This window comes from Dipodomys merriami, unplaced genomic scaffold, assembly GCF_024711535.1.
Source record: "Dipodomys merriami isolate MVZ:Mamm:240054 unplaced genomic scaffold, mDipMer1.0.p SCAF_353, whole genome shotgun sequence".
NCBI lineage: Eukaryota > Metazoa > Chordata > Mammalia > Rodentia > Heteromyidae > Dipodomys > Dipodomys merriami.
Window position 1 is genome coordinate 217,501 of NW_027205082.1, and position 12,526 is coordinate 230,026.

The following is a 12,526-nucleotide window of genomic DNA, read 5'->3' on the forward strand; positions in this document are numbered from 1 at the left end:
TGGTGGATGGATGGATGTGTAGATAGAAGGGTGCATGGATGGGTGGATGGATGGATGGATGCATGGATGGATGGATGGGTGGATGGAAGGATGGATGGGTGGGTGGATGGATGGATGGGTGGATGGATGCATGCATGGATGGATGAGTGGATGGATGCATGGATGGGTGGATGGATGGCTGGTTAGACGGATGGGTGGATGGGTGGATGGATGTGTGGATGGATGGATGGATGGATGGGTAAATGGGTGGGTGGATGGATGTGTGGATGTATGGGTGGTTGGGTGGATGGATGGGTGGATGGATGGATGGGTGGGTGGATGGGTGGATGGATGGATGGATGGGTGGGTGGATGGATGGGCGCATGGATGGATGGATGGAATGGTATTATTTTTGTTGTTACTGTTATTGTTCTTGTTACTATTGTTATTACTATTATGGTTATTGCTGTTGTTGGAATTGTAATTGTTAATACTTATTGTTATTGTTCTTATTGTTTGTTGTTAATGTTATTGTTATTATGACTATTATTACTGTGATTGCTGTTATTACTGCTATTATTATTATTGCTGTTATTGCTCTTACTTTTATGATTACTGTTATGGTTATTATTATTGTTACTATTGTTACTGTCATGGTGATTGATGTTGTCTTTGTTCTTATCACTATTGTTTTGCTGTTATTGTGATTCTTGCTGTAATTGTTATTACTGTTACTGTTATTGTTATTATTGCTATTGTTACTGTTATCATTATCGATGTTATTGAACTTATTATTGTTATTGTTATAGTTATTGTTATTATGGCTACTATTACTCTGGTTATTGCTATTATTGCTTCTATTGTTATTGTTACTCTTATTAATGTCATTGTTATTGTTATTTGGTTGTTATAATGGCTATTATTGTTTTTGTTATTGCTATGATTGCTGTGATTGTTGTTGTTCCCATTGTTACTCTCCTTGTTATGGATGATGTGTGATTGTTATTGTTATAGTTATGATCGCTGTTATTGTTACTCATACTATGATTGTTGTTATTATTGCTATTGTTATTCATGTCATTGTTGTTGTTAATACTGTTATTGCTCTTATTCTCACCTTGACCCAGTTGATTCCCAGCCCTCAGCCCCACCCTGGCCTTGAAGAGCAAGAGACTGAGCTATTCTCAGCACAGCCTGATATTTTAAGACCCAAGGCTGATCACCCACCGTCTGCAGCACCAGAGGACACAAAACCAAATGGAACAAATCCCACAGGCAGAGGGGGAGTGGAGGGGCCTGGGCAGGATATAACAGCCATCCATCCACCCACCCATCCATCCACCCATCCACCCACCCATCCATCCACCCATCCATCCACCCATCCACCCACCCATCCATCCAACCATCCACCCATCCACCCACCCATCCGTCCAACCATCCACCCATCCATCCACCCATCCATCCAATCATCCACCCATCCATCCAACCACCCATCCATCCATCCATCCATCCATCCATCCACCCATCCATCCACCCATCCATCCACTCATTAATCCACCCATCCACCCATCCATCCACCCATCCATCCATTCACCCATGCATCCATCCATTCATCCATCCATCCATCAACCCATCCACCCATCCATCCATCCATCCACCCATCTACCCATCACCCACCCATCAGTCCACCCATCCACCGTCCACCCATCCACCCATCCATCCACCCATCCATCCATCCACCCACCCATCCACCCATCCATGTATCCATCCGTCCACCCATCCACCGGTCCACCCATCCATCCATCCACCCACCCATCCACCCATCCATCTATCCATCCGTCCACCCATCCACCGGTCCACTCATCCACCCATCCATCCACCCATCCATCCATCCACCCACCCATCCACCCATCCATCCATCCATCCACCCATCCATCCATCCACCCATCCATCCACCCATCCACCCATCCATCCCCATCCATCCACCCATGCATTTACCCATCCATCCATCCATCCATCCATCCACCCATCCATCCATCCATCCATCCATCCACCCACCCATCCATACATCCATCCACTCGTGACTCAGTGAGGCACTTCCTGTGTTCATTCCCTTTATTTCCAGAGGTCAGGGAGGCCCTGGGGTGGGTCAGGTCTTGGCCTTGTGTCCAGTGTCCTTCTGTCTGTCTGTCTGTCCATCCGCAGGTCAGTTGAAGGCGGGCAGGCTGAAGAGCTCGGGTTGTATGTCACCCAAGGAGGGCAGCAGCAGGGTGGCCCCGGCCGTTGAGTTCGGGGTCGAGCTGGACGCTGCGCACCATGACCACCTGCATCCCCGCTGCCTGGGCGACCGCCATGCCGTGGGGCGTGTCCTCCAGCACCAGGCACTGCGGGGTCAGAGGGCGAGAGAGACACGCGGAGTGAGAGGTCGGCCGGGGGGTGGGCCGGGTGCCCAGTGTTGGAGGGAAGGAAGGGGGGAAGGAAGGAAGGAAAGAAGGAAGGAGGGAAGGAGGGAAGGAAGGAAGGAGGGAAGGAAGGAAAGATGAAAAGGAAGGATGGAGGGAAGGAACAAGAAGGAAGGAGGGAAGGAAGGAAGGAAGGAGGGAAGGAAAGAAGGATGGAGGGAAAGAAGGAAGGAGGGAGGGAAGGAGGGAAAGAAGGAGGGAAGGAGGGAAAGAAGGAGGGAAGGAAGGAGGGAAGGAGGGAAGGAAGGAGGGAAGGAAGGAGAGAGGGAAGGAAGGAGGGAAGGAAGGAGGGAGGGAAGGAAGGAAGGAGGGAGGGAAGGAAGGAGGGAAGGAAGGAGGGAGGGAAAGAAGGAGGGAGGGAAGGAAGGAAGGAGTGAAGGAAGTAGTGAAGGAAGGAAGGAAGGAGGGAAGGAAGGAGGGAAGGAAGGAGGGAAGATGACCGTTGAGCCACGGCGTGCCTACTGGCATGTTCTGTGTGTGATTTCGAGGCCTCCCCCACCCAGGGCCTGGTGTGGGCCAGGTGAGCACTGTGCCAAGGAGTCTCCCTCCCTGTTCCCCTGGGGCCATCTGTCCATCCGTCTCTCCATCCGTCCATCCGTCTGTGTGATTGTGTGTCTGTCCATGTCTCTCTGTCTGTCTCTGTGTGTCTGTCTGTCCCTATATCTGTCTGTCTGTGTCTCTGTGGTCGGTCTGTCTGGTCTGTTCTGTGTATCTGTCTGTCTGGACTCTTATGTCTGTCTGTCTGTCTCTGTATGTGTGTCTGTCTGTGTCTGGTTAAGTGTCTCTGTGTCTGTCTATCTGTGTGTGTCTGTCTCTGTATCCGTCTGTCTGTCTATATGCCTATTTGTGTGTCTCTGTAGTCTGTCTGTCTGTGTGTCTGTCTGCGTATGTATGTCTATCTCTCTGTCTATTGGTGTGTGTCTGTCTGTCCGTGTCTCTGTGCTCTGTCTGTCTGTCTGCATGGTCTGTGTATCTGTGCGTCTGTCTTTGTCTATCTGTCTGTGTGTGTGTCTATCAGTGTGTCTGTCTGTCTGTGTCTCTGTGGTCTGTCTGGTAGGTCTGTGAATCTGTGTGTCTGTCCCGTCTCTTGTGTCTGTCTGTCTGTCTATCTGTCTGGTCTCTGTGTCTGTGTGTCTGTGTGTCTATCTCTCTGTCAGTGTGTCTGTCTGTCTATCGGAGTGTGTCTGTCTGTCCGTGTCTCTGTGGTCTGTCTGTCTGTCTGTCTATGAGTCTGTCTCTGTGTCTGTGTCTCTATCTGGTTTGTCTGCCTGTCAGTCTGTGTGTCTATCTGCCTGTCTGTCTGTCTGCATGTCTGTCTGGTTTGTCCATGTGTCTATCTGTGTCTCTGTGTCCGTCTCTGCGTCTATCTGTGTGTTTCTGTGTCTGGCTGTCTGTCTGTCTGGTCTGTGTATCTGTGTATCCGTCCATGTCTGTCTGTCTGTGTGTCTCTCTGTGTGTGGTCCATGCAGTGGACCCGAGGCCCAAGGCCTCAGTTTACCTGGTTGACGGGGGGGGGGGGATTAGGAGAGAACCTCCGGTTGCAGGCCAGGAAGATGTCCAGAGAACCTGCGGGCGCAGGCCAGGAAGATGTCCGGGGCGGGCTTGCTGGCCTTGACCTCGGGGTCATCACCCAGCACCATGTGGTGAAAGGCACCGAACAGCTCCCGGTGTGCGCTGGTCTTGGCCTGGTAGGCCTCAGTCCCTGAGCTGGTGGCCAGGGCGAAGGGGATGCTGTGCTTCTGTATGTGGAGGATCAACTTCTCTGCACCTGGAGACAGAGAGACAGGAGGAGAAGAACTTAGGTCTTTGGTGGCCTAGGGGGGAAATCCACAAATCCATCCATCCACCCATCCATCCATCCATCTACCGATCCACCCATCCATCCACCCATCCATCTATCTATCCATCCATCCATCCACCCACCCATCCATCCACCCATCCATCCACCCATCCATCCACCCATCCATCTATCTATCCATCCATTCATCCATCCATCCATCCATCCACCCATCCACCGATCCATCAATCCATCAATCCATCAATCAATCCATCTACCCAGCCAGCCACCCATCCATCCACTCATCCATCCACCTACCCATCCATCCATCCATCCATCCATCTATCCATCCACCCATCCATCCATTCATCCATCCATCCATCCACCCACCCATCCACTCATCTATCCATCCATCCATCCATCCATCCATTGACCCATCCATCAACCCATCCATCCACCCATCCACCCACCCATCCATCCATCAATTCATCCATCCACCCATCCATCCACCATCCATCCATCCATCCATCCACCCATCCATCCATCCACCCACCCATCCATCCATCCATCCATCATCATCATCATCATCATCATCATCATCATCATCATCATCATCATCATCATCATCATGGTGACCCAGGAAGGATGTGAACTCCGGGCATCATCATCATCATCATCATGGTGACCCAGGGCGACCGGCCGGGCCACATGCACGCACACGCACGCACACACGTGTATGAGCAGATGACATCTTGTCCCGAGCACTGGGCAGCGAGTCCTAGATAGGGTGGTGGAGACGGCACCGCGTTCTAGAAGGTTCTGAATCCAACGGTCATGGCAGATGGACCGGTGAAGTCTAGGATGTACACACAGACAGACAGACAGACAGACAGACAGACAGACAGACAGACAGACAGACAGACACACACACACACACACACACACACACAACGGCCCGGGGAAAGGAGATGGTTCTAGAAAGTTTGTCCCTTTTCAGAGTTCTTCACCCAGACAGACAGACTGACAGATGGATAGATGGATGGATAGACAGATGGGCGGATGGATGGACAGACAGACAGACTGAGAGATGGATGGACAGATGGGCGGAAGGATGGACAGACAGACAGACTGATACATGGATAGATGGATAGACAGATGGGTGGATGGATGGACAGACAGACAGACTGATAGCTAGCTAGATGGATGGATCGATGGACAGACAGACAGACTGATACCTAGATAGATGGATGGATGGATGGACAGACAGACTGAAAGATGGATAGATAAGACGGATAGACAGATGGGTGGATGGATGGACAGACAGACAGACTGATAGATGGGTAGATGGATGGATGGACAGACTGACAGATGGATAGATGGATAGACAGATGGGCAGATGGATGGACAGACAGATAGATGGATAGACAGACAGACTGACAGATGGATAGATGGATAGACAAATGGGTGGATGGATGGACAGACAGACAGATGGATAGATGGATAATAGATGGATAGATGGATGGATGGACAGACAGACAGACTGACAGATGGACAGATGGATGGATAGACAGATGGACAGAAGGATGGACAGACAGGCTGGTAGATGGATAGATGATAGATAGATACACAGATAAGATACATGAATAGATGGATAGATGGATGGATGGTTGGACAGACAGAGAGATGTATAGATAGACACACAGACAGACAGATAGGTGGATAGATATAGTAGATAGATAGACAGACAGACATGTGGATAGACAGATGGATGGATGGATCCATGAATGGACAGACAGACAGAGAGTAGATAGACAGACACCTGGATAGACAGAGGGATGGATGCATAGATGGACAGACAGACAGATAGACGGATGGGTGGATGGATGGATAGATGGGTGGATAGAAGGGTGGATGGATGGATGGGGGATGGGTGGGTGGATGGGTGGATGGATGGGTGGGTGGATGGATGTTGATTGAATATGGATGGGATTAACATTTACACATTTGAGTGACTTGGACCCAAGTCCTGATACAATATGGGTGGGATTAACGTTTGCACACTTCAGTGAGTTGGACCCAAGTCCTCATCTGGATGGAGGACAGACGGATGGGATTAACATTTGCACAATTGAGTGATGGACCCAACTCCTCTCCATGGAGGAAGGAGGGAAGGGATTAACATTTGCACACTTGAATGAGTTGGACCCAAGTCCTGCTGTTGATGGAATATGGAAGGGATTAACATTTGCACAGTTGAGTGACTTGGACCCAAGTGTTCATCTCAATGGAGGATGGATGGATGGGTGGATGGATGGATGGATGGGTGGGTGGATGGATGAGTGGATGGATGGGAGGGTGGCTGGATGGATGGATGGCTGGATGGATGGATGGGTGGATGGATGGATGGGTGGATAGATGGGTGGATGGGTGGATGGATGGATGGGTGGATAGATGGGTGGATGGGTGGATGGATGGATGGGTGGATAGATGGGTAGATGGGTGGATGGATGGATGGATGGGTGGATGGATGGATGGGTGGGTGGGTGGATGGATGGGTGGATAGATGGATGGGTGGATGGATGGATAGGTGGACAGATGGGTGGATGGATGGATGGGTGGATCAGAGGGTGGATGGGTGGATGGATGGATGGATGGATGGATGGGTGAATAGATGGGTGGATGGATAGGTGGATGGGTGGGTGGATGGATGGATGATGGATGGGTGGATGGATGTTGATTAAATATGGGTGGGATTAACATTTTCACACTTGAGTGACTTGGAACCAAGTCCTGACCTCAATGGAGTAGGTCAAGCTCTGTCTCTGTCTCTGTCTGTCTGTCTGTCTGTGTCTTCTTCTGTCTGTCTCTGTCTTTGTCTGTCTCCTCTGTCAGTCTGTCTGTTGGTCTGCGTGTCTCTACCTGTCCATGTCTGTGTCTGTCTGTCTTTGTCTCTCTGTCTCTGTCTGTCTCCTCTGTCAGTCTGTCTGTGTCTCGTTCTCTCTCTTTGTCTGTCTGTCTGTGTCTGTCAGTCTACTTCTGTCTCTGTCTTTCTGTCTGTCTGTCTTGTCTGTGTCTGCCTGTTGGTCTGCCTGTCCATGTCTGTCTCACTGTCTGTCTGTCTCTGTCTCATTCTGTCTTTGTCTGTCTCGGTCTGTCTGTCTGTCATCAGTCTACTTCTGACTTCTGTGTCTGTCTGTCTCTTTGTCTCTCTGTCTCTGTCTCCTGTGTCTGTCTGGGTCTCGTTCTGTCTTTCTTTGTCTGCCTGTGTCAGTATCTGTCTGTCTGTGTCTGTCTGTCTGTCTCTCTGTCATTCTCTGTCTTTCGTGTCTGTCTGTCATTCTCTGTGTCTGTCTGTCTTTCTCTATGTCTGTGTCTGTCTCTGCCTATGTCTGTCTATCCATCTGTCTGTGTCTCTCTCTGTGTCCATCTGTGTGTCTGTCTCTGTCTGTCTTTGTCCCAGTGTCTGTCTGTCTTGCTCTATGTCTGTCCGTCTCTGTCTGTCGGCCTGTGTCTGTCTCTCTCTGTCATTCCCTGTCTGTCTGGCTCTGCCTCTGTCTGTCTGTCTCTCTGTCTGTCATTCTGTGTCTGTCTGTCTATGCCTGCCCATGTCTCTGTCTTCTCTGTGTCTGTCTGTGTCCATCTATCTGTCTGTGTCTCTCTGTGTCCATCTGTGTGTCTGTCTCTGTCCCAGTGTCTGTCTGACTCTGTTTCACTGTCCCTGTGTCTGTCAGTCTGTCTCTGGGAACCGCGCATGCGCGTTGCAGGGCAGCGCAGCCCAATCCCGCGCATGCGCAGATCCGTACCTCGCAGAGCCCGGGAGCACACGCATGCGTGTTCCTGCTCGGCGGGGGGGGGGGGCAGGGGGGGGAGGGACGGGGCGTGCTGGCTCAGGCATGCGCAGTGCAGCGCGGAGGACCTCCCCCCCAGGTGGCACGCATGCGCAGTACCAACCAGACCAACCGAGGGAATCCCACGCATGCACGCACCACACGCTCGGCCCGGACGGTGCCGGACGACTCAACCAGTGCGCATGCGCAATGCGGACGGAACCTCGATCCTCCGGGGTCCCCTAGGCACCTCCCGGCGGACTCACGCTGTGCGCATGCGCAACTCGACCCTCCAGGGTCCGCTCTGCGCCTCCCGGCCGATTCAACCTGTGCGCATGCGCCGTGGGTCCACACGCGGGAGGGCAGTGGGAACAAGCAGCCAAGAGACACGCGTGCGCAGCGGCGCTCCGCCGGGAGCGCTAGGCCCCTCCCTGCTGACGAACCCTGTGCGCATGCGCATTGGCGCAGGCTGGCTCAGCCCCTCCCAGCTGCCTAACCCCGCTGAAGAACCCTCTGCGCATGCGCAATGGCTCTCCGCTGGGAGCGTTCGGCCCCTCCCCCGCTAACCCTATGTGCATGCGCAGTGGCGCTCCGCCGAGAGCGCGCGCATGGGCGCCCGCGTCTTGGCGCCGGCTGATGACATCGATGCGAGGGCGCCGGCGGCCGCGCCCGGAAATGCAGCCGTGGCGGGGCCGCGGAGCGTCGCCGCCGCCGCCGCCGCCATGGCCACCACTACGCCGTCCGGATCCGGAAGCGGAAGCGGAAGCGCGCAGGACCCCCGAGGACGCCGACCCGGGCGGCCCCCGGGCCACCGTCGGTGCGTGGAGGCCTCCGGGACGAGGCACCTTTAAGAGGCGGGGACGCGGGAGGGCGTGGCTTTCTGATGGGCGTGGCCTGCAGGGCGTGGAGCTGACGGGAGAGTCAGTGGGCGTGGCTTTCTGATGGGCGTGGCCTGCAGGGCGTGGAGCTGACGGGAGAGTCAGTGGGGGGCGTGGCCTGGAACAGAGGCCATTGGGCCGCTGGGGTTTGGGGGCGTGGCCTGGAAAGACACCATTGGGCGGCTGGACGTAATGCCATTGGTCGGCTGGGCTGGGGGGCGTGGCTTGGAAGTAAGGCCATTGGGCCGCTGGGCCTAGGGGCCATGGCCTGGCAGGAACTAGGCTATTGAGGGTCCTGGCTTTGGGGGTATGACTTGGAAGTAAGGCCATTGGGCGGCTGGTCCTGGGGGGGCGTGGCCTGGCAACAGTGATGCTATTGTGTAGTCTGGCTTTGAGGGCGTGGCCTGGGCGTGCTGCCATTGGATGGCTGGCCTGGGGGGCATGGCCTGGCAGGAACCAGGCCGTTGGGTGCCCTGGCTTTGGGGACTGAGCACCCAGCACCTCCCCATGGTGACCCAAGGCAGGGACTTAGCACCCACCACCTCCCCATGGTGACTCAGGGACTGAGCACCCAGCACCTCTCCATGGTGACCCAGGGCAGGGACTGAGCACCCAGCACCTCCCCATGGTGACCCAAAGTGGGGACTCAGCACCCAGCACCTCCCCATAGTGACTCAGGATGGGGACTGAGCACCCAGCACCTCCCTAAGGTGCCCCAGATCCAGCAGTAAGCACCCAGCACCTCCCCATGGTGACCCAGAATGGGGACTGAGCACCCAGCACCTCCCCATGGTGACCCAGAATGGGGACTGAGCACCCAGCACCTCCCCATGGTGACCCAGGATGGGGAATAAGCCCCCAGTACCTGCCCATGGTGACCCAGGACCAAGACTAAGCACCCAGCACCTCCCCATGGTGACCTAGGGCCAGGACTAAGCACCCAGCACCTCCCCATGGTAACCCAGGATGGGGACTAAGCACCCAGCAACTCCCCATGGTGACCCAGGGCCAGGTCTAAGCACCCAGCACCTCCCCATGGTGACCCAGGGCCAGGACTAAGTACCCAGCACCTCCCCATGATGACCCAGGGGAGGGACTGAGCACCCAGCACCTCCCCATGATGACCCAGGGACTGAGCACCCAGCACCTCCCCATGGTGACCCAAAGTGGGGACTAAGCACCCAGCACCTCCCCATAGTGACTCAGGATGGGGACTGAGCACCCAGCACCTCCCCATAGTGACTCAGGATGGGGACTGAGCACCTAGCACCTCCCTATGGTGCCCCAGATCCAGGAGTAAGTACCCAGCACTTCCCCATGGTGACCAAGGGCAGGGACTAAGCACCCAGCACCTCCCCATGGTGACCCAGGACCAGGACTAAGCACCCATCACCTCCCCATGGTGACCCAGGGCCAGGACTAAGCACCCAGCACTATCCCATGATGACCCAGGGCTGGGACTAAGCACCTAGCACTATCCCAGGGTGACCCAGAGTGGGGACTAAGCACCCAGCACCTTCCCATAGTGACTCACAATATCCCCCAAGCACCCAGCACCATCCCATAATGATCCAAGACAGGAACTAAGCACCCAGCACCTCCCCAGGATGATCCCCAAGCACCCAGCACCACCCCATAGTAACCCAGGGCTGGGACTAAGCACCCAACACCTCATCATAGTGACCTAGGATGATTCCCAAGCACCCAGCACCATCCCATGACGACTCAGGGCTGGGACTAAGCAACCAGCACCTCCTCAGAGTAACCCAGGACCAGGACTAAGCACCCAGCACCATCCTATGATGACCCAGGGCTGGGACTAAGCACCCAGCACCTCTCCATGGTGACCCAGGGGAGGTACTGAGAACCTAGCACCATCCCATGATGACCCAGGACAGGGACTAAGCAACCAGCACCTCCTCAGAGTAACCCAGAACTGGAACTAAGCACCCAGCACCACCACCTGGGGAACAAGGACTGAGCCTAAGCATTCAGCACCTCTCCATGGAGACCACGGATAGGAACTAAGCACCCAGCACCTCCCCATGGTGACCCAGGAACGGAACTTCACACCCAGCACCTCCCTACTGTTTACATAAGTCAGGTACCAAGCACCCAGCACCTGCCTATTACTAACTCAGGACAGGTACCAAGCACCCAGCACTTCCCCACAGGGACTCTGGATAATCAGCAAGCACCTAGCACCTCACGTGTGTGTCCTTTCCCTCCCCCTGACCCCATCCCAGGTTCTCCACGTGGCGCGATGACCGCTGGTTGTACAGGATGATGGACTACGTGCCTGGTGGCAAACTCCTCAGCTACCTGCGCGCCCGCCAAGATCCTGTGCGCACTGGCCTACCTGCAGGTGAGCGGACCAGCAATGATGGGGGCCGCCCATCCATCCATCCTTCCATCCATCCATCCACCCATCCATCCACCCATCCATCCATCCACCCATCCATCCATCCATTTACCCATCCATCCAGCCATCCATCCATCCACTCATCCATCCACCCACCTATCCATCCATCCACCTATCCATCCACCCATCCATCCATCCACCCATCCATCCACCCATCCATCCATCCACCCACCCATCCACCCACCCATCCATCCACCCATCGATCCTCCATCCATCCACCCACCCATCCATCCATCCACTCATCCATCCATCCACCCATCCACCCATCCACTCATCCAGCCACCCATCCAGCCACCCATCCACCTATCCATCCATCCACCCATCCATCCACTCATCCACCCATCCATCCATCCACCCATCCACCCATCCATCCATCCACCCACCCATCCATCCACTCATCCATCCACCATCCATCCATCCAGAAAGTTCCAGAAAGTTCCCCCAAGGTTCCAGAAGGTCCCAGAAAGTTCCAGGTTTCAGAATAACTCAGCACATTCCCCAGGCAGGCGTTCCCTCCACTCAGACACACCCCAACCCTCCCACCCCCCTTCTTTGGCCCAGGAATGATTTTGGGGGGAGGGGGGGAGGGAAGGAGGGTATTGATGATATTGGTATTGGTGTTGGTATTGATACTGATCCTCTCATGGTCTATTGATGATAGGTTTTCCCAGGGGATCTGTTTGATCTAAGGACTTGAGACGCTTCCAGGACAACCCATGGAAGGTTCTAGAAAGAAGCCAGGGCTGGGGCTGGTTTCTATTTCCTCCCCACCATTCTCCCCAACATCTGGGACCCAGTTGCGTTCATCCCTTGGGATTCTCCTCCATGGGAGAAGTTGAGGATGGATGATGACATCACCCCTTCCCATGATCCTTTGCGGTGACTGGTCCAGGGTCCCTTGACTATTCTTGTTCTTCTTGTTGTTGTTGTTGATTTATTATGATTAGCTCATGTGCATGGTCTTGTCTTTCCCTTCCCCCCGCCCCAACCAAGCTTCTAGAAGCTTCTGGGACAAATTGCTGATGGATTTCCTGTGTGTCAGACTCAACCAGAACCCAGCCAATGGCTTCCTCTTCTCAACGCCTGGAAATCCGCCCAACACTTCCTGGAAGGGGGGAGGGGGAGGGGGAATGGAGGAAATGAATTATGAATGAATGAATTCCCTCCTTCCTTCCCTCCTT

General features: G+C 54.3%; 1 protein-coding gene across 1 annotated transcript; it reads right to left on the bottom strand.

The window, feature by feature from the left end:
- Positions 1-2,082: 2,082 nt before the first annotated feature.
- On the bottom strand, positions 2,083-8,769 carry LOC138804035 (uncharacterized). The gene is made up of 4 exons (XM_069988308.1): positions 8,626-8,769; positions 8,312-8,489; positions 3,974-4,209; positions 2,083-2,363 (listed from the first exon to the last, which is right to left on the bottom strand). The coding sequence occupies exons 1-4, from the start codon at positions 8,767-8,769 to the stop codon at positions 2,226-2,228; spliced, it is 696 nt and encodes a 231-aa protein (XP_069844409.1). The 3' UTR covers positions 2,083-2,225.
- Positions 8,770-12,526: the final 3,757 nt, after the last annotated feature.